General features: G+C 44.8%; 1 protein-coding gene across 1 annotated transcript; it reads right to left on the minus strand.

Annotated features, from left to right (window-relative positions):
* Window positions 1-74: 74 nt before the first annotated feature.
* LOC117541462 (fucolectin-5-like) lies at window positions 75-3,983 on the minus strand. Its single transcript, XM_034208623.1, is given in 4 exon segments — window positions 75-255; window positions 411-498; window positions 501-581; window positions 3,953-3,983. Coding segments are annotated over 4 exon segments (381 nt in total).
* Window positions 3,984-23,758: the final 19,775 nt, after the last annotated feature.

Below are 23,758 nucleotides of genomic sequence, written 5' to 3' on the forward strand. Positions count from 1 at the left end.
AAGGAAAAGAAGCAGAAACATGTTTGATTAGCTTTAAAATGAAGTGGACATGAACATGAAGAAATATTTCAGATTCAGTCGCAGGCACATTCAATGGGATCATCTGCATCTGATTCTGTCCCGGTGACATCCACCTCACACAGTGTGAGGTATTCTTTTTTTCCAGGAATCACAATGTTTACATACTGGCCTTCCATTCCATCGCAAACAAATGTTGTTGAGCTCCCAGCTGTGATATATGAGATAACAGCACATCTGGTGAAATAAATTATGTAGATAATCAATTCAATCGTTCCCTGTAACTTTCAGAGGTAAGGTAACATTTATAAATATTATATAAGGCAGATAGTGCTGTTACCTGGGATTAGTGTTGATATTGTCATTGAGGGAATTGATCCTTTCATGGCAACAGTCTCCTCTGTAGGAGGTCCAGTCTCCACCAGGGTTTGGTTTGTAGTGATGTGTGTGTACAGGATCCCTTTCCATATATGCTAGCACGTTTCCATCAATGGCTCTTTCGGGGACACCATTCCACCCCACGGAGGACTGAGTCACTTTTCCACCTTTAGCAATATTAGTAGCTGGACAAAGTAACAACATTTGTCATGGAACATCGTTTGATGATATCACAGAAGTTGTACCTATGTTCATCTGACTAGAGATGAAAATGAACAGGCAGTTGCCATATTTGATTTTACTTTTAATGTGATTATTTGCTTTCTATTGAATCCTTTATATCAGGGGTGGGGAACCTCCGGCCCCCGGGCAGTATACGGCCCGCGAGACCATTTGGTGTGGCCCTCGAGGTAATTTATAAACACACGCAAAAAAGAACAAAATTAAAGAAATCTAGACCGCAAAATAATTAAACAAGTGAGTAACTGTTTTTCCTGGCTAAAGTCAGGGTCCTTGAACACAACACAAGCCTAACTTGTCATCACGTGGTATATGTCTCGTCTGACAGAGGTGCAGTTCTGACGGGGAGCAGTGAGCACCAGAACGCAGCTCCATTCCGGCACTTCCAAAAATTGCAGTACCCATAAGGAGCCGTACACATGCTGCAGTTTTTGCGTGGCTGTCTTAGTTGAAAGCCCAGTGGCGATCTGTTCATCTGTCATTCTGATCATACAGTCAATAACTTTGTTGTTATTAGCATCTGGTTAGCTAGCTATGCTAACGAATATAAGAAGCTTTTTCTACAACCAGTGAGGTAAAGGCACATCTTTATATGATCATTATAGTTATAAACAAATAAGAGAATAAAGTAAACAGGTATAAAATACTATATGACAGTAAAAAAAGTTGTTATTAATAAAAAAAGAATACAGTTTGAAAGGAGAGTGATTTGTAAAATATCCATAAAGAAAAATAAAATCTGCTTACAGTTCTGTTTCATATGGGTGTTGAGAGATGTATCCATAGATCTCTTAATGTTGCTCTCAAAGTGCACGAGATTGATGCTTTGAACTTCAACATTTAAAAAAAAATCTTCCCGGGGGACCAAGCCCCCCGGACCCCCCTAGAGGAGGTTAGGTCCCCCCAACTTAAATCATGTTCACATGGATAGGAGTCTAAATACATTTGCACACATCTTGTGTCCATATCTTTCTGTTTTGGTGGTCATGCCACAACCGTGCACGTGCATGCATACGTGAGTCATGGTGAGATATCTGGATTAAGAGGTTGCTTTTTATTTGCACATCATGAAAGAAAGGCCAAATGAGTGGGCTGTGATTTTAGTATTTTTAAGCAGAGGTCAATAATTTGTACGGCCCTCGGAGGATGTTGAAAACATTGAAATGGCCCTTGAGAGGAAAAAGGTTCCCCACCCCTGCTTTATATAGTACAGGGAGGACTGTGAGCATCCGTTTTGAACATATATATTATAACAATATATTAAAAGTACAATACTAATAATTTATAAGATCAAGGTTTGAATTTCAATTAAATATTCTATGTCTAAAACAGATTTGGATGTATTTTTTGTAATGTTGTGGTGACAGAGAGAGCTCCCTGCCGCACATATAGCGCGACACAGTGGAAGTTTTGACTGCTGGAGTGTCTTTGGAGTTGCATGGTTTCTTTACCGTATAGTGTCCATCTGTTATAGTTTAATGTAATTTAGAAACTCTCTAGATTGTACCTTCTTTGAAACATATGGATTAACAGGTGGATTTTTATTTTCTCAACTAAATTGACTTCAAGTGGATTATGTTAAACTACACATCGCACCGGATACACATGGCCATGACTGACAGCTAAACAAACTTTGTGGCACTTACAGTAATATTTAAGACATATATCACATATGTCTATTACACATAACAGTTGGAAAATCATACAGGAATTATTATTCATAATTTGATATAACCAATTAAATGAAGAATCTCACCAGAATGGCCCCATATCTGTCCAAGTAAAGCCAACAAGACAAACACCACAGCTGCAGTCATCTTCCTGTAGATTAAATTCATATTCAGTTAATTGAATGAAATCTCAATTTAAAGACATATTATTTTACAAACACATACATACATATACATAACAAGCACATGTTTGAGATAACAATGTATTTGACTATATTGATTATATCAGGAAGGAAGCCACAGCTAAAATCCACCTCTTGCCATCCTTTTAGACACATGCCTAAATTGACCTGTTTCTCTGTTCTTTTCTTGTACATTTCTAAAGAAATCTCCGCCCCATCTAGAACATTTAAAAAAAAACACTTAACAGAAATATAAATAGATCTACCATGAAAGGAAGTTCTGAACTATACATGGTCACAAGTTTGATAATCGAAAATTAAAAATAAATTAGGTACATGACCACATAAATGTTATATTGGTAAATTGTTAAAGAAAATTGGTAACATAAACATTAGTATTTATATATCATTATTTTAACAATTGAAATAAAACGTTTTTCTCTCTTTCGCTAAATTATACATATCTATATAAACTTGAAGCTTATTTTTTTATCAAAATCAAGAATCTTGACGATTATCTCACATCTCTAGCTAGAATGCAAATATAGTTCTCATTTATAACACTCCGTTCGATGTCTCACTATGGGATGCGCCTCATCGCGGAGCAAACAGAAGCATCAATCTCATTACGCCAATCCTGATTGGCTGGTGATCTTGACGTCAGCATCAGGGAATCCACCCCCTATAAGTAGCTTGCGCTACGTCGCATGCGTCATTCAAACACCTCTTCTCGCTTCAGAGCACATCTCGATGGTAGCCGGGCTAGCTTAACGGTCCACAGACTGAACCCAAAGCTAACTTTCGGTCGACGGGCGCTCGCCGGCTAATCTTCTGCTTCGCAAGAAGACTGTTAATGCTAACACACCAGTTAGTATTACAATCGACCTCGCCGTTTCTTTCCTCGGAAATTAAGGTAAGGTTTTGATTTTTTCAAGCTAGCAACACACCTGTTGCTAGCTTGCTTTCCCTCACTACCGACACCACGGTAGCGAGGCTACGTACCTGTTACGAGCGGGTCCTCTCCACGCCACGCGGCGAACAAGATGGACGCCTCTCTCCCTCACACCAGAGGAGTCAGGGACTCGGAGGCTCGGCTCTGCGGCTGCGGGTTGAAAATATCAGGCACAGACTCACACCAGGTCTGCTCGTCCTGCCTCGGGCTGGAACACGCCCAGGAGGCTATTGACAACCCTGGCTCGTGCGGGCATTGTGCCCGCTTCACTCTAAAGAGCCTCCGCCGACGGTTAGCACGCCAAGCTAGCTTGTCGGGACAGGACCCCCTCATGTCCGCTGATTTGCCAGCTGGCAATCAAGACACGGGGGCGTCCGCCGCAGAGATTGAGCCCCGCACTGTGTCGGTCTGGGGCTCATCAACAGCGGCAGCTGCGGAACCGGAGTCCCGCGCAGTGTCAGGCTGGGACCCGGTGGCGGCAAGAGACGTGAGAACGGAGCCCCACGCTTTACCAAGCTTGGGCTCCCGGCTGGACCTCACCATGGTTTCACCCGCGGAGGATGTCCTGGAATTGGATTATATGGAGGACGAAGAGGGTGCCTCTGAGTTCCTCCTGTCTGATTCGGATGAGCAAGAAGATGATATCTTCGTGTCATCGGCTCAGGCTGAAAAGCCGGGAGCGATGGCTGCTCTCCCGGGCGATAGCACACCAGCTTCGCCCTGTCTGAGCATGGACCTGCAGGCCGTGTGTCAGCGTGCCGCGTCCAGACTAGACATCCCGTGGCCTGAAATGGCCAAGGAGACCTCCAGGTCCCGTTACAAGGGGAAACATTTTCCCCAAGCAACGAGGACAAAGAGGCAACTCCTTCCAGTCTTCCCGGAGATGTTGGATGAGGTGTCGGTCTCGTGGAGAGACCGGCCCTTTAGCAACAAGGCCCCAATCCAGGGTGCCTCCTCCCTAGACTGTGACGGTATGGAGAGGCTCGGCCTGCTCCGCATACCGCCTATGGAACCGCTGGTGGCAGCTCACCTCCTACCGAGGATGGGCCCGTCACCAAGCAGGAACCCCACGCTGCCAGCGAAGGCGGACCGATTCCAGTCGACCATGACTGAACGGTCCTACAGAGCCGCAGCGTTGTTAGCCAGGGCTTTGAACGTTTCCTCGCTGCTAACCGCATACCAAGCAGAGCTCTGCGAGGATCTGTCAAGCAATCCTGGACCGGCCGTTCTGGACGAGATGGCCGCGATCACAGACATTTGTCTCCGTGTTCAACGCTGCGCCGTCCAGGCCACGGGCAAGGCAATGGGGATCATGGTGGTGCAGGAAAGAACTAGATGGCTCAACCTCACCAACCTCCCAGACCGGGAAAAGGAGGATGTGCTAGACATGCCCATCGTTCCCGAGGGGATTTTCGGCTCCGCTCTCGCCTCCATGCAGAGGAGATGCGAGTCGAAAAAGAAGGAGGACGAGGCCCTCCACCTCTGTCTCCCTCGAAGGGTCCAGCCGCTGCGTTCACAGCGGCAGTCCTTCGCCCAAGCTGCCTCGAACCCTGCTCAGTTCAAAGTACCAAAACAGCAGAGGTCGCAGCCCGCCCCGAGTCCCCAGCCCAGGCAGGAGACGAGGGCGAGTTGGCCTAGAAAATCTCCGGTTCCGGCTGCAGCCCAGGCGCAGCCAACCCAGAATTTCGGCCAGCAGTCGAGGAAGAAGAAGCGGGTGGCCTGACAGCCCCTCCTTCTCCCCTCTGTGACAGAGCTGGAAGTCCACGGTTCCCCAGCTCTAGATGTGTTCCCGCCGCCTCGAGAGATGCCTCAACGCCATCCTCAAGTCCGCAAAAACACATGTCACAATGTTGTTGTTGTTTCTCACTTAAACCATTTTCCGCTGACGCATCCAGGCTTCAAGCCAAGGGCGCAGCTCAAAAAAATGAAAAGAAAAACAATAAAAACAATAAACAGTCCGTCAACTGTTCCCCTTCTGAGAGCAGCTACAGCCTCTCTCAAAAGGCGGATAATAGACGGGTCTGTGAAGGCACCACCGTCACGCGCATGCGCAGTGCCGGCTGGGGTTGTGAAGGCACCACCGTCACGCGCATGCGCAGTGCCGGCTGGGGTTGTGAAGGCACCACCGTCACGCGCATGCGCAGTGTCGGTGGGGATTGTCGAAATGGGGTACCACCGTGTTCAGACACTAGAGGGCCCCATAACACAACAAATAGAGACTCAGAGGCTAAGAGACGTGACATCTCCGCTGGCTCTAAGGAGCATGCAGTGGAAGATGCTCACAACATCTGCTTGGGTTTTCAAGACAGTAACACGGGGCTACAGACTCCAATTCGCTGTCACCCCCCCTCGCTTCTCGGGCATTCTGTATTCACAAGCCCGAGGAGAGTCAGCCCATATTCTAGAGAGAGAGATCCTCTCACTTCTAGAAAAGAGGGCTATATCTATAGTACCCGCCGAGCAAGAGTCAGAGCGTCTTTTATTCCAAGTATTTCCTCGTTCCCAAACGGGGAGGGAACGGGATTCGGCCAATACTAGATTTGAGGGTTCTGAACAAATATCTAAAAAGATACAAATTCAGAATGCTCACTCACACATCTCTGCTGCGGCTCGTGCGACAAAACGACTGGTTTACATCAGTCGACCTGAAAGATGCGTATTGATCCACATCCCAGTATATTACCCACACAGGAAATATCTGAGATTCGCATTTCAGGGGATCTGTTACGAATACAGAGTACTTCCCTTCGGTCTGTCTCTCAGTCCAAGAGTGTTTGTACGATGTACGGAAGCCGCGATAGCCCCGTTAAGACAACAGGGTATTCGCCTGGCGACCTACCTAGACAACTGGCTGCTTCTCGCACAGTCGGAGCAGGAGGCTATTACGCAGACAAATGTCCTCGTAAAGCACCCGCTCAACCTGGGTTTCATAATAAACACAGAGAAGAGCATGTTGTGCCCAGCACAGACTGTACTCTTCCTGGGTTTACACCTGAACTCGGTGCCCTTTACAGCCCGCCTGTCAGCGGAAAGAGTGAAAGCTTTCAGAGCTTGTCTCGCTCATTTCAAGCTGCGCAAACATGTTCTCTTCAGATCATGTCTGCGGTTACTGGGGCTCATGGCGTCAGCCATCCTGGTCGTACGACTGGGACGCTTACACATGAGGGAGTTTCAGCGCTGGGTAGCCGCTCTAAAACTAAACCCCGCGCGTCATGGCGCGCGGGAGAGTACGCCCCTACACACGGCGGCGTGCGTTGCCGCTTCAACGCTTCTGCCCATTCACTTTTAATGGGGTGACGTCACGATTCGCCGATCTGCATTGTGGGAGCAAAGCGTAGCTTCTCTCGCGGTGCTCGCTGCAAAAGTAGAGCAATGTTCTACTTTTGCCGCCTCGACGGAGGCGTCAGCCAATCAAATCCCGCGTATGCAAATCTGACATTACAAGCGCTAGCCAATTAAACCGCGTGTATGCCAGACCGCAGTTCATTTCCTCATATGCCAAAAAATGGAAGAGAAAATAATCGTAGCGGTAGGGAATCACCCGGTGCTTTATGATCAGTCTCTGTTCACCTACCGGGATACAAACCAGAGGAGCCAGGCATGGAGGGAGGTGGCAGAGACAGTGGGTGAAACTGGTAGGTTTTCGCCTGTTTGGGGAGTTTATATCCAGTGTACTTCGTTTGAATGGACAGCTAGCAGGCATAGACAGTATTTAGCCTGCATGGAATGTTGCGTAAAATAGCACCATAGGCGTTAATGTCATAAATGTTCATCATATAAAGTGTGACATGTAAAACCTTTTATGCAATTGACAGGAGAGATTCATGTGATTGGTTGTTGGTCGCGTTGCTTGCGTAAACTCCCCAAGCTCAAGACACGCCCACCGCCAAGCGGCAACGCACGTAGGGGCCGTGAAAGTTATGGCCCCTACACACGGCGGCGTGCGTTACCGCTTGGTGGTGGGCGTGTCTGAAGCTTGGGGATTTTTTACGAACAACTCGACCAACAACCAATCACATGAATGTCCCGCCCCGGACATACAAAGCAAAGCATTCATGCTACATCCATGCTGGCTAAATATACTGTCTATGCTTGCTAGCTGTCCATTCAAGCGAAGTACACTGGATATAAACTCCCCAAACAGGCGAACACCTACCAGTTTCACCCACTGTCTCTGCCACCTCCCCCCATGCCTGGCTCCTCCGGTTTGTATCCCTGTATGTAAAGAGGGACTGGTCATATAGTACCGCCACGATCATTTTCTCCTCAATTTTTTGACATATGGGAAATAACTGCGATCTGGCTCTCCCAACATACACGCGGTTTGATTGGCTAGCGCTTGTAATGTCAGATTTGCATACGCGGGATTTGATTGGCTGACGCCTCCGTCGAGGCGGCAAAAGTAGAACATTGCTCTACTTTTGCAGCGAGCACCGCGAGAGAAGCTACGTTTTGCTCCCACAATGCAGTTCGGCGAATCGTGACGTCACCCCATTCAAAGTGAATGGGCAAAAGCGTTGAAGCGGCAACGCACGCCGCCGTGTGTAGGCTCCGTTACGGTACGTCCACACAGCAGCTTTTCAAAAATCTTGAAAATCTTGGAGCTGGGCGTGTCTGAAAGCTTGGGGATTTTTTGCGAGCAACGCGACCAACAACCAATCACATGAATCTCCCGCCCCCGACATACAAAGCAAAAAACCTTGGGGATTTTATGCGAGCAATATATATATAAACTCCCCAAACAGGCAAAAACCTACCAGTTTCACCCACTGTCTCTGCCACCTCCCTCCATGCCTGGTTCCTCCGGTTTGTATCCTGTTAATAGTTCTTGTCGTAAAGAACCAGGTGATTTGCTACTGTAATTTCTCGTTTGGAATATGAGGAAATGAACTGCGGTCTGGTTCTCCCTGCTTACACGCGGTTTGATTGGCTAGCGCTTCTACTGTCAGATTTGCATAAACGGGATTTGATTGGCTGACGCTTCCAGCTCAGCTTCAAAAGTTGAACATTGCTCAACTTTTGAATCCTGAAAATCCTGGAAATCCTGGAAATCTTCGCTTTGCTCCCCCACAATGCAGTTCGGCGAAAAGCGAGGCAAAGTGACGTCATCCCCATTCAAAGTCAATGGGCAGAGAAGCGTTGGAAGCGTTGAAAGATTTGTTTAAAGCTGCTGTGTGGACGTACCGTTACTGTGAAATGCGTAAGGGTACTGCGCCACTGGTTGCACCCGACTTTTCTACTACGGGGCGTGCCTATGGGTGCTGACGTGCTGTCCTTTCACGGAAGGAGGTCACCACGGACAGGGTGGGGAGGTATTTACAAAGGTCGTGCGGTGAGGGGTCTCTGGAGCAGAGACCTCCAGCGGGCGCACATAAATTACCTGGAGCTTTTAGCGGTGTTCCTCAACCTAAAACGCTTTCTGCCTTTTCTCAGAGGACATCATGTCCTCAGACACTAGAGGGCCCCATAACACAACAAATAGAGACTCAGAGGGGAAGAGATGTGACATCTCCACTGGCTCTAAGGAGCATGCAGTGGAAGACGCTCACATCATCTGCTTGGGTTTTCAAGACAGTAACACGGGGCTACAGACTCCAATTCGCTGTCACCCCCCCTCGCTTCTCGGGCATTCTGCATTCGCAGGCCCGAGGAGAGTCAGCCCATATTCTGGAGAAAGAGATTCTCTCTCTCCTAGAAAAGAGGGCTATATCTATTGTACCCGCCGAGCAGAATCAGGGCGGCTTCTATTCCAAGTACTTCCTCGTTCCCAAACGGGGAGGGAACGGAATTCGGCCAATACTTGATTTGAGGGCTCTGAACAAATATCTAAAAAGATATAAGTTCAGAATGCTCACTCACACATCTCTGCTGCGGCTCGTGCGACAAGACGACTGGTTCACATCAGTCGACCTGAAAGATGCGTATTTTCACATCCCAGTATATTACCCACACAGGAAATATCTGAGATTCGCATTTCAGGGGATCTGTTATGAATACAGAGTACTCCCCTTCGGTCTGTCTCTCAGTCCAAGGGTGTTTGTACGATGTACGGAAGCCGCGATAGCCCCGTTAAGACAACAAGGTATTCGCTTGGCGACCTACCTGGACGACTGGCTGCTTCTCGCACAGTCGGAGCAGGAGGCTGTTACGCAGACGAATGTCCTCGTAAAGCACCTGCTCAACCTGGGTTTCATAATAAACACAGAGAAGAGCATGTTGTGCCCCGCGCAGACTATACTCTTCCTGGGTTTACACCTGAACTCGGTGCCCCTTTCAGCTCGCTTGTCAGCGGATAGAGTGAAAGCTTTCAGAGCTTGTCTCGCTCTTTTCCAGCTGCGCAAACATGTTCTCTTCAGATCATGCCTGCGATTGCTGGGGCTCATGGCGTCAGCCATCCTGGTCGTACGACTGGGACGCTTACACATGAGGGAGTTTCAGCGCTGGGTGGCCGCCCTAAAACTAAACCCCGCGCGATGGTTACTGTGAAATGCGTAATGGCACTGCGCCACTGGCTGCACCCGACTTTTCTAGTACGAGGTGTGCCTAATGCCTATGGGTTGCTGTCCTTTCACGGAAAGTGGTCACCACGGACGCATGTCTGACAGGTTGGGGAGGTATTTATGAAGGTCGCCCGGTGAGGGGTCTCTGGAGCAGAGACCTCCAGCGGGCACACATAAATTACCTGGAGCTTTTAGCGGTGTTTCTCACCCTAAAACGCTTTCTGCCTTTCCTCAGGGGACATCACGTCCTCGTGAGGACAGACAATACGACCACAATATCGTATATTAACCGCCAAGGGGGTTTGCGTTCTCTCCAGTTACACACACTGGCGCGCAAACTTATCCTATGGAGCGGTAGGCGTCTCCTCTCTCTGAGAGCGACGCACGTACCGGGAGTGAGGAACCTCGGGGCAGATCTACTGTCCAGAGGTATACCACTTTATGCAGACTGGACTCTACATCCAAGGATTGTGAGCCAGCTGTGGGTGCGTTACGGCAGAGCCGCGGTGGATCTGTTCGCATCGAAAGACAACGCTCAGTGTCAGCTGTTCTTTTCGATGCGCGATCTAAATGCACCGTTAGGCGTGGATGCACTCGCGCACAATTGGCCCCCGGGCCTTCTGTACGCGTTCCCACCCCTGGCTCTGATACCATAGCCGTGGGAAGTAGGGGTGCAGGGGGTGCTGCAGCACCCCCTGTTGGCGAGTGGTATACATTTGAAAAACGGAGTGACCACCTAAATAAAAATGATTAAACTACATAAAATAGTTATGATTTTACTTAAAATAAAATTAGCTGTATACAGTAGCATATAATAGTCATAGTATATATTTGTATATATCAGGTGGCTTGAATTTATTTTCCAAATAAAATCCGAGTCATCTAGGTCGTAGGTCCTGGGAGAGTGACGTAATTGACGCGACACACACACTGCAGAGTGACAACTTTCTAGAATGGCGCAAACAAGGATTTTGGATTTTTTTCTCCAACAAACAACCCAATAAAAAGAGTGGACCACCAGCTACTCCTCAGCCCACCACCTCTACAACTAGAGTAATATGACACAGAAGAGACTGACACATCTGACTTTAATGCATGTCCATAGTAACATTTTGGACAATGTGGATGTATCTGCTCTAATGAGGGTCTTCATTAATGCCACCCCAGGCTACATTTGGAGTTTTGTGAAGCCCCAACACAAGGTAAGACGATATGTGTCCTTTAATGCTGCTGCCGCTGTGCAGTGTTTTGCCTTGTCAATCAGTTAAAATTGAATTCATAGTTTTATTAATATTGTAAATAATATTTTCTGACTATTTGTAATGTTATGTAGGTTTGTAAGACCCATAGTTAGCATGTGGGCATGTGCAGCTGTTGCTAAGTGATGTAGGTCTATAATGGTTTATTAAGCCTTTAAGGCGAGACACCCCAGGTGAATAGGGTAATTTATCCAGTTAATTACCTACAATAAGGCAATTGTTTCTTATATTACAAGTTTTCTGAATATGCAAATGATCCATTATCTCATTAAATTTGCGCATATTTTAACACATTTCAGGAACCGAAATCTGAATTTTGGATAAAGCCAGGTTCAAAATTCTCGTTTAATTTTGTAGTCATATTAGCATCTAAGGCTTTTACATAAGGGATTTTGGATATCTCTTTTTATCACTCCATAAATCAGAAAATACTGTCAACAGCCCTAAAATATCAATTGTCGCCATGTTTCTAGGTATACAATCTTATATAATTCAGGCTATGAATGATATATGAACAAACCCTTCTGTAAAAGCCTTCATAATATTGATAGGAATATAACTGGAAGGTTTGGTGTATGTAAGTGCAACTGAAGTGGACATTTCTGACTCAGAGTAGGAGAAAAAACTCATTTTGAGAAAATGACCTTTAAAGATTGCAGTGAGGCGCTAGCTAAACCCTCCTGTTCTTTGGATGACAGCTTGCTCCTCGACGCACTCCGTGAAGGTATTTCATGTTCGGGGTAATTTGGTTTTTGTATAATCTTGCTTCGTGCAAGTGACAATTGTTGTTGTCTTCTCTGTGAACGTTTTTTCGCCATTCTTTTGCCATTTTGAGATTTAAATTTCTAGCGGAAAGCTAACCAGGAAGTGTTTTAGCACATCACGTGACGCATCTGAACGAATCACGTTGTCAGAAATTGACACCAGCCAATGAGATTTCGTTTCTTGGTTTAAGACCCTTTTGTGCTTTCACGATTGGTTGCTGATACAAAGGAAATGACCCATATTTGGATCCGATGAGATTGTGCAGGAGAGACGGAGCTTTTCCAACGATGACATTGTGAAAACAGCGGTCGCGGTACTTTATGTTACGTTAGAATGCTAACTTTTGGTGAATTTAGGAGAAATCTACAGACGCAAATAGACAAACTATAGTAAAATGAACACTTAAATGTGTATTTTGTACGTTTTCCTTCCAAAAGCCTGAAAGAAAACATGTTATGGAATCAAAATAGCACAACATCTCAAAATTGACCAGTGCATGAAAAACGATGTTTTTGCCTGCCGTGTCTCGCCTTTAACAAACAATTGATGCGGCTTGTATCGCTTAAGCGGCTCCCTCCCCACTTTTGGCAGCACCCCCTGAGCAAAATGACTTCCCGCGGCTATGTCTGATACCCCCAACTCTGGCCAGAGTGAGAGAGCAACGCCACACACTTATCCTGATAGCTCCGCACTGGCCAGCTATGTACTGGCTAGCGGAGATATATCAGCTGCTGTGCGGGCAGCCATGGCAGCTCCCACTACGCAGGGACATACTGTCCCAAGCGGGGGGGGGCGATCTTTCACCCACACCCAGAGCGCTTGGCTCTATGGGCCTGGCCCGTGAGTGGTACAATCTAAATACAGTGTGACATGACGCTGACCCTGGCAGCTGCCAAGCGAGCCAGTGGCACTCATGCACTATCTGTACAGTTTTTCATGCACTCAGTTTGCCCCAGGGAAAACAGAGTGTGGTTGAAGCCTAACCCTGCCTTTATCTTAAGGCAGTCGGTTCGGGTACCACATTTGACATTGAGGCATCCTCCCCGCCACTGTATTCCTCCGGGGAACAGCGGCCGGATTTGCCGTGTCCAGCCCGTGCTTCACGCACGTACAGGGACAGATCAAGGGTGCTTTGTCATAATGACCAACCCCTTGTGTCCTGTGCTAACCCTTATAAGGGCAAGCCTGTTACTAAGCAACGGCTCTCCCACTGGTCTGTGGAAGCAATTGCTTTGGGGCTCATACGAGTCAGAGTTCGCAGGCACCCTCGGGTCCGCGAGCTCTTTCGACTCAGGGTCTGGCTGCATTCTGGACTCTGTCCAGGATGTCTCCCATCAAAGACGTTGGTGCAGCGGCGAGCTGGTCCTCGCCGCTCACTTTTGTCTGCCTCCTAACAGGCTGGACGTTCTGCTCCCAGTGTGACTCAAGCAGTGCTGGGCACCTGGTTGAGTCAGAGCTCTACCTGTTAAGTTCTGGTTGGTTTGGTGATTTTCGAGATAAGCTCGTCTGGCAATACGGGAGCTACAATTTCCCATAGTGAGACATCGAACGGAGTGTTATGAATGAGAACTATAGGTTACTTACGTAACCCCAGTTCTCAGAGTAACATGAAGTGAGATGTCTCACCAGACGGCTCTCCTTGCTATGGTGAAGCGAGAAGAGGTGCTTATTTTGAATGGCGCATGCGTTGTGGCGCAAGCTACTTATAGGGGGTGATTTCCCTGACGCTGACGTCAAGATCTCCAGCCAATCAGGATTGGCGTAATGAGATTGATGCTTCTGTTTGCTCCGCGATGAGGCGCATCCCATAGTGAGACATCTCACTTCATGTTACTCTGAGAACTGGGGTTACGTAAGTAACCTATAGTTTCCTCCCCTACATGCAGACATGATATCGAGTTAAGTATTGGTGGAATCTCTTCCTTAAATTTGGCTATAGCACTAACAGATAGGTTTCTCCTGCAGGAGCTTTGGACTAATGCTTTGTAGTCTAGTAACAGTACTTCAAAAGTTACTAAGAAATGGTCGGATAAAGCAGGATTATGCGGTTCGACTAATAGTTGCTCAATTTCAATACCATAAGTCAGAACAAGGTCGAGAGTGTGATTATAGCAGTGGGTTGGTTTATTTACACTCTGACAAAAACCAACAGAATCTAATATAGAGTTAAATGCAACAGTAAGGCTATTTTTATCATCGTCAACATGAATATTAAAGTCATCTACGATAATTACTTTATCTGTTTTAAGTACCAAAGTTGATAAAAGCTCAGAGAATTCTGATAAGAATTCTGAATAAGGACCTGGTGCACGGTACACTGTAACAAATAAGATTGGCTGCAAAGTTTTCCAGGTCGGATGCGTAAGACTAAAAACGAGACTTTCAAAGTAGGTATAATTTAATTTTGGTTTAGTATTGATAAGTAAACTTGAGTCAAAGATTGCTGCAACTCCACCTCCTCGGCCCACGCCTCGGGCAATATGAGTATTGATATGACTGGGTGGAGTGGCCTCATTTATGCTGACATATTCTTCATGTCTCAACCAAGTTTCAGTGAGACAGCATATATCAGTATTATAATCTGATGTTAAATCATTTACCAATATTGCTTTAGATGCTAGAGATCTTATGTTTAAGAGACCACATTTAATATTCCTGTTTTGTTGCACTGTAGTAGTTGTTACATTTACTTTTATTAGGTTATTATGTATGACACCTCTATTAGGTTTACCTTAAATTGTCCTTGGGCAGACACACACACCGCTAATATTGGGTATGTTATTGGGTTCGGGATTCCTATGGATGACTGCCTAGGAGAGAGCGCAGAGAAGCGTGTAAGACTGCGACTCCGCCTCCTGGTCTCAACTCCAGTTTGTCATGGATTAAGTCCACAAAGCCCTGAAATGTTTGCCGAAATGAGATCTGCACCTTCCAAAGTAGGATGAATGCCGTCTCTCTTAATCAGACCAGGTTTTCCCCAGAATTGGCTGTCCAATTATTTACGAAGCCCACATTGTTTGCTGGGCACCACCAAGACAACCAGCGCTGAAATGATGACATGCATGTCATCATTGATCAGATTGGGGAGGGGACCAGAGAAGATTACGGTGTCCGACATTGTTTTAGCATAACTACACACCGACTCCACATTAAGTTTGGTGCATTCTGATTGGCGTAAACGAACATCATTACCACCGACGTGAATAACAATCCTACTGTATTTACGTTTATTTTTAGCCAGCAGTTTAAGATGCGCCTCAACGTCGCCCGCTCTGGCCCCCGGAATGCATGTGACTGTGGAGGCTTCGGTCTCTAAATTCACGTGTCTCATAATAGAGCTACCAATAACCAGAGTTGGCTTCTCAGCGGGTGTCTCGCTGAGTGGGGAATATCTGTTAGATACGTGAACGGGTTGGTGGGGACCTGCGGGTTTCGTGTTATGCCCCTTCTGAACAGTCACCCAGTCTCCCTGCTGCTCGGGAGTTGCCGGGGGACGGCTAATAGGAGCTACCTTTTGCCGGTCCGCACCGGCTAACATGGGCTTTACTGTAGCTGAGTTACTTTCTAAGATGCGGAGCCGGGCTTCTATGGCTATGATTCCCGCCTCCGACCTAACAACTATACTACATTTAACACATGTATCGGTACCAGTAAAGGAGGTAGGGAAGTAACCAAACATGAGACAGGAAGAGCAGGAAATAACACCCGAGGGTGGGGAAGGAGCCATGGCTAGCTATCAAGCTAAAGTAGCTACCGTTAGCAAACCCGAAAAGAGTGTAGGCAACTGTGGAGTTACAGTCGCTAAGAGAAGGAGAGTTGTGAGTGCTTAAGCTGTAGTAACGTGTGATTACAACGTCAGGCAGTTGCCGTGATCAAGAGTTTTAAAACGATCGATTAAGTTAAGATAATAAGCTATCAGCAACAGAACAGGCACACAGGATACCTGGAGATGACAATGACAACAACAACCGGAAGTTACAACATGCTTACCGCAATAGTGGTCACAACTTCTCCACATTTCGAAGTGTTTCCCGAACCAGAACGAGCTATCTTTCTTCCTGGCTTGCTCTATAATGATCCAATTCAAATGCAATACCAACAACAACTCAACAGCAAACTACGACAACAACCCACACATTGCGCATTGTTTAGAGCGGTTATAAAGTGTTGAAGCGCTCAAATTCGAAACTGTTTCAACCTGTCACCTGTCAGAATCGAGACGAGGCAGTGCATTGAATCACCTGATTGGACGGCGAACCAGTGAGTTGATTCATTCAGGAAATGAAGCAGTTGCTGGTTCGGACGTCACATGTCACGTGATTTGAAGCAGTTGCTGCTTCTGACGTCATATGTCACGTGATTTGAAGCAAGCTTCTAATCACTGGCCGTTTCTCAATCTCGAGGATACTGGCTTCCAAGCCAATATTTCAAGGATGCTACGTCATCAAGTGGCACAGCAGGACCGTTCCAATGTCCAGCATACTTGGAATTCCACGAGGCCGCATCCTTGGTTTGGGGGAAATTTCGAGGCTGCACATGGGTAGACTTTGCGTCCTTAAAATCCCCACAATGCTTTGCGCACGGACCAATTTAAAAAACCCTTGCGGAGAATGGCTGAACCGACGCAGCACACATTTAAATGTAAGTATGTAGTGGCATAGAACATGTGTTGGTAAATATGTTACTTTGTTACATTTGTTTGTTATCACCAAAAATGTGTTCCGTGAAAGTAAAGCAAGTTCATAATTAGATAGACATCGTGAGGTATTTATTTTCGGTACAGTTTATGTTGAAACCGTTAGAGAGAGTGGCACACTTGTTAGCCTGTTCCATTGTTCTTCGTTTTCCGAAGCCGTGGCTTGGAAGTATACTTGCTTCGTTTCTGAAGGAAGTGACTTGGAAATACGCGACTACCAAGCCAGCATCCTCGAGATTGAGAAACGGCCAGTGGCTTGGAAGTATACTTGCTTCGTTTCTGAAGGAAGTGACTTGGAAGTACGCGACTACCAAGCCAGCATCCTCGAGACTGAGAAACGGCCACTGCTTCTATGGAATAGGAAGTCCAGGGTTGAAGCTCCGTTCGAAGCTTCAGTGTCAAACTGCCATCACTACTTTGAGGTATTTTCTGTTGACCTCTTTTATAGGCCTAGTTATTAGAAATTATTGATTTATGATGTTTTCTGTGGACTTTTGGGTAAATAAAAAACCCTCACTGTTTATTCATCATTCAATTCATTCTAGATTTTATTCTGAAGATTGTGTACATTACTTTTCACTTTACTGCTTTTTGCACTCCTGGTTAGAAGCTAAACTGCATTTCGTTGTCTCAGTACCTGTAATCTGTGCAATAACAATAAAGTGGAATCTAATCTTGAGCCGGAACAAATGTATTTACTTAGTACATATCTGACATTAACAATTAAACAAATTTGTGCATTCTTTATAAATACAAACTGGTCAAGACCACTGACGGAAGTAGTTTTGAAAAGTAGTGGTTCTGTCTTTTACATGTAGGATTCAACCCCCCTTGTATTGATTTTTTTTTTTAAATGAACAGACCCTTGAGTCATTCATTTGTAGTGATATAATAATTGTGGGATTTCTATTGCATCCACTTCATCTGCAACGAAGAACGCCAACGCAATTTCCACCATTGCAAACCGAGTCAAACCGACTCCGAGCTGTCCGACTTCAGGCGAGCTTTTTGAGACCTCCCCCGGCTGCAATCGGCTATTCTCGTCTACTTTCGAGGCGAGCCGCAGCTCATCTCAAACAAGCCTATTTCTGTCGTTCGTTTTTGTTTATTAAATATTGTCATTTGTCATTTAATCGTTTATTTGAACCGGGACAATGCACATTAATGAACATTTTAAACAAAATAATGCTTTGAAATGTAAATGAGCCGGATTTTAGCTTTGAGCTCATTTCCACCCGTAGTCCCGTCAGACTATATTACTTTGGTGTGGACTTTCTCTTTGAAAACGTGTCACAAGCCAAGCTTAGCCTCTCGGCGACTCAAACTGGACTGGGAATTATACAATTGAAATTATTATTATTACCTTACTTTTGTCTATTTTTATTACTCTGTGTTGCGTTTTTAAGGCGCAATGCCAAGACACATTCTTTGTATGCTTGCATTGGCTAATGAAACAGATTATGTAGTATTGTAATCTCTGAAGGTGACTCATTTTGGTAACTATTTCCATAAAACAAAAACAAACAAAAAAAAAGCTTATATTGGGCCTTGAAAGTGCTCTCTGAAACTATACGCCTGGGATGGCTTGTGACCATGAAATGAGAAAATGAAAACTTTGCCGTAGAGGTACACCAAATGCATTGTTGGAAAGGTCTTGACCTGGAGAGTAACATATGTCAGTATGAAGATTCCACATGGCTTTTGCGTTGAACTACTGACCTTTGAACCTTGACCTCGGTGCACGTTTGAAGGCTTATAATTAAGCAACAAAAGGGACTACAGACATGGGACATACTGTTATAGAGAGCTCTTGACCTCAGCTATCATGTGAGTGTAGTCAAAACGGGGGGCACTGTCACATTTGGGTCAAATATGGTTAAAATGTATTTTCACCCATTTCACAATTTGATATTTAAAATCTGATTACACAAATGTGTTAACCATCCCCTTAAACCCTCAGTGTATTCTTAATTCAGTATTTATAACTTCCAATTTTAGGAAAAACACTAATATATTTAAAAACTACAATTCCCTAGAGCCACGCTATGCACCTTTATTTAACCAGATAAAAGCATTGAGATACAAGCTAATTTACAATGCTGACCTGGCTAAGAAGGCAGCAACGTTACACATTCTTACACATAACACGGACATATAAAATACAGAGAACACAACTAAGTAAACAAAAGATGAAAAGCAGTCACTACATTGTGCACATTTAGGACAGTAAGAAAAGTACACTACTTAAGCCTTAAACCTTGTTAAGCCACTGACAAGTGCCATCAGTTTTGAGGCTTGATTGAAGGTCATTCCAAGACCAAGGACCATAATAAAAAAGACTCCTTTTTCCAGCCTCAGTCCGCACGGCAGTTACCTGGAACCGTATCCAGGCACTGGTTCTGAGGTTGTAAGAGTCACAAACTGGAGCAAATCTGGCACATATATACAGTGGAAGCTTACCTAAAATGGCTTTATACAATAATAAAAACCATTGCTGCATCCTACGCATACTAAGTGAGGACCATCCAGTTAGGCTAGTGTGCAATGATGAGTCCTATAGGGTGCATTCAATATATATATCGCAGTGCAGAATGGTAGAGTGGGTGTTAAAAAATCAAATAAAAATGTGTAGTGTACTGTACTGTAATGAGTGTGCAAACTTATCTAATATCCTATCCATGTGAAACTGTTTTATTTGTGGGTGGACCTCACATTGTCTAGGGGGGTCTGGTGGCATGCACCCCCGGGAAGATTTTTTTATTTAACTTGAAGTTAAATGCATCAATCTGGTGCACTTTGAGGGCAACATTGAGATACAGCTCTCAACACTAATACACTAATCACTCCCCTTTTAAACTGTTTTTTATTTTTTACTGACCTATAGTACACATTGGAATGGTTTCTTAACTTATATTTTACAACTATATTAAATAGGTGGAAATATTTGTGTACATAGATGACCAAACCGTTTGAGACCCACTGAGATAACTTAGACTAAAGTTTACAATCTAATCACTCAGTGAGTCCTTTACCTCACCTAAACTGACGTTATCTCAGCCTCTCAGTCTGACAGGAGAGGACTATCCCTCTCCTTATTGTTGAAACAGCTTCTAATCTCTGTTAGCTCCGATCTAGCACCAGATGCTAACAACAACCCCCGTAACTGGTGCACTCTCTCTCTCTCTTTCTCTCTCCCTCTCTCTCGCTCGCACATTCACACACAATTTGCTTGTGCCAAACACACCTACATGGCGATGACCGCTTGCGTAAAAAAAACCACATTTGAAAATTGGGGGGGACCCCCCTGTCCCCAGTGGAAATTACGGCCATGAGTTAAATGGATACAAGATGGTGATAGCATTTCATTTTTCTCTCAAGCAAAAGGGCCCCGATGTTCCTAAAGATACAGCCATACAGTGTGGATTAATACTACAAAATGTATCCGTTAAATATGTGAAGATATCATGAAGTTGACCAAAGAAACAAGAAAAATATAGGAATAAAGAGGGTTGTTAATAGTAATTCTCTGTGAAAGAACAGACTCTCACCGACTCTCCATGCAGCACTCTGCTCAATGGCTTGCTCTTAGGTCTCCTCTAATGACATCTCTAGCACCACACTGTCCCTGGCTAGTGCTTGCAGTCTATCGTCCCAGAGAGATGTTCCTAACATGGGGTGAGCATGTTGAGGTGGACATGGTTAAACTGTACACCCCAGCACGTGCACTCCGCTCTGCATCAGCCAAACAGCTTGCTGCACCCGCACTGCGAGGGGGACCCAAGTTCCCATCAGCAAAAACACATTGGTTTGCTATCCTGGCTCCAAAATGGTGGAATGAGCTCCCCATTGAAATCAGGACAGCAGAAAGCTTGCACATCTTCCGGCGCAGACTGAAAACTCATCTCTTTTAACTCCACTTCGAGCGATAGAATTACTAACAAAGCACTTATATACTAATAAAGGAGTCGGCTTATCTAAAGCCAGTTGAGTAGCACTTGAAATGTTTTAGCTCTATGAAAACTGATGTACTTATATGATTCTGTTTTCTTCAAGTTTGTATCTTGTTGGTCGAACGCACTTATTGTAAGTCGCTTTGAATAAAAGCGTCAGCTAAAATGCAATGTAATGGGAAGGTCTATCAGACAATCAAATTATAGGATTTTCTCTTCCTATCATTTTTGATAGTGTGGCTCTTTTGTGTCCTCAGGGTTTTCATGTGACTGAGAGAAGAAAAGGAGAACAGATTTTTTTCCTGTAATTTGCCATCTGGTCCCCAAAAATCAGCCATCCCTCTATTTTTTGGTATTTTACAAGTATTTTTTTAAATAGTTTAATCTTTCATTCATCAAACTTCTTTAATGTACTTGAGATGCTTTTGTCAAAAAAATACATTACCAAATTAGCTTTAATTGTAATGTCAAAAACACATATACACAGTTAAGTAAACTTTTGACCTCATATTATTGATTCAGTTAACTTGAGTTGTATTCAATCCTCATTAGCAGGACCTATTTACCTTGTTAATATCGTCATCAACACTGACTCTTAATGCTCTTTGCGGGTTGCAACAGCATACTTATAACATTTTATCTTTGGTTATTTATTGCAGATATTAAGATATGTATACTAATTATTTGTTTAAAATTGCATTTGTAATGATTTTATTGTTTTACAATGGTTTCAAGCGCTTTTATGATCATAGCATTTTATTGAATTGGGTGGATTTTAAATTGTACTTGTACTGTAAATCTGATTTGCCAGCGTGATCACATCTTTCAATCAACTCATTATACTCTGTTAACGGTGAAAGTACCTGCTGTTACCTGACCCATAAGCACCCCAAGTGATACACTGAGTAACTAACGACTGGGTAAAAGATTTAGGAAAAATGTTGTTAATGTGAACTGGGCAGTTATCAAGCAGAGACAGGTCATAACTAACCAGTTTTGGGTAGTTACTCGAAATAAGTAATGCGTTACTTTTTTGAAAAGTAACTAGTAGTGTGTAATGCATTACTTTGCTAAATTACTCACTGCTGAAAGTAATTAGTTTCCCTACTAGTCACATTACTTGTGGACTACTCTGTAACATCATCTGCCATGCATTTTCTTTAGCTCAGTTTATATCGCGGCATTACACTGGTTCAGGTAGCTTGCAAAAGTTGTCCTGTCTGATGGCAGCTGCCCGTCCGTTACCTCAATATGTTTTTGGAAAAATGGCAATTCCAGTGTTGAAACAGGCAACATTTCCTCCACGATGTTTGCTGCGCCAAGCCTGTTTATCTCTTCTATGCAAGTCTTACATTTTTTGCCCCTTCTCCTCATCCATGAACTTGCGAGTGTGGTGCAGCCGATAAGTGACGTTCTATATATGTTTCTATCCCCCCGTTATGCAGATAGTTGAAGACCTTAAAGTAATGCAAGGAACAAGATAATTTAATGCTCTGTAACTGTGATGTAATTACTGTTGTTATCAACAGTAACAAGTTACTTTACTGTGTTACAGAATCTTAATCTGATTATAGAAAAACGTTACTTTGTAATGTAGCGCATTAACCCCAACACTGTAACACTGGTCGAAATGCTCTCCCCAGGGGCGTCTCCTGGACCTGAAAACATTTGGGGCTTAGCCCACAGTGGCGGCGGCCGCGGCGCAACAGTGGAATTTTCTACTGCAACACTCCCCACACGCACACACAGTACACCCGCGACTGTTACAATGAAGGCTCGATAATCAGCTCACGGCATATAGACATGGGTAAAGTGCTATGTTTTATGAGTGGGGGGCGGACCTCACCTCCTCTAGGGGGGTCTGGGGGGATGCTCCCACGGGAAGATTTTTTTAAAATATTGAAGTTAAAAGCATCAATCTTGTGCACTTTGAGAGCAACATTATGAGATCTATGGATACATCTCTCAACAGTGACACCCATATGAAACAGAACTGTAAACAGATTTTCTTTTTCTTTATGGATATTTTACAAATCACTCCCCTTTTAAAATCTATTCTTGTTTTACTGCCATATAGACTATAATGATCATATGCGGAAATAATCTTTTAAATAATGTGTGACCAAACCGTTTGAGACCCACTGAGATAACGGCGCATTGACACCAGCCTTTTATAGTCCGGTTGAATCTAACCCTGGTGCGTTTAGCCACTTGGTGCGGTTCATTTGGGTCGGTGTGAACGCAGTCCGAGACCTCTGAAGTGAACTAAACAACCGGACTCTGGTCCGCTAAAAGAGGTGGTCTCGGAACGCTTGCTTGCGAACTCTGGAGCGGTTCATTGCTGGTGTGAACGCAGTCCGCACCAAAACATAGGAAACGTAGTATTTACGTGACACAAGAACGCAGATGTCTTCAAAAATCTTTAGCGAAAGAGTCTTTCAAGAGTGAAGCAGAATTAAGTGTTAAACAGTGTCGTGTAAAGTAAAAATGCTCCGTCATAAAAGTAAGAACACCTGTCGTCGGTGAAACGCCCCTCCTTACTGCAGAACGTCTCTCATTATGTTATAATGTTTTTTAACGGACGTTGTCTGATTATATAATCATATGCGAGGGCCGCTAGTGTCTGTTGATCTCCAGATTAACAGCAACATGAGAATAACCTGCCGAAAGTGCCGATGCTCCATGGCGGAGGCTCCGGTAGAAATTGCCGGGATTTGCGTTTTTAACCCCTTAATGTCTCACCAATTGTTGAACAGCATTTCCGTGCACATGACTTGTGTTAAAGTTTATAGTCCGTTTGAGTTTTGCCCGTGTGAAAGCAAACCGAACCTTCGGAAAAATGAAACAATGTAACAAACTGTCGTCTGGTGCGCACCAGAGAAGTGGACTATTAGGTGTGAATGCAAGACTAAAGTGAACTATCTAAACACTCAGAGTCCTTTAGCTCACCTGAGTCTCTCAGTCTGAGAGGAGAGGACCCTCCTCCAGCTTGTTGTGGAACAAACAGCTCCTTATGTCCGTTAGTGCAGCTAGCTAACCAGATGCTAACAACACGGTCCCTGCTGGTACCGGTCCCTAGTGATGTTACGTATTGCGCCGAGGCTTCGGAGCGGGTGTTGTGTAATCCCCGAAGCTTTTTGTGAAGCAT

This window comes from Gymnodraco acuticeps, unplaced genomic scaffold, assembly GCF_902827175.1.
Source record: "Gymnodraco acuticeps unplaced genomic scaffold, fGymAcu1.1, whole genome shotgun sequence".
In the NCBI taxonomy this organism is placed as follows: domain Eukaryota; kingdom Metazoa; phylum Chordata; class Actinopteri; order Perciformes; family Bathydraconidae; genus Gymnodraco; species Gymnodraco acuticeps.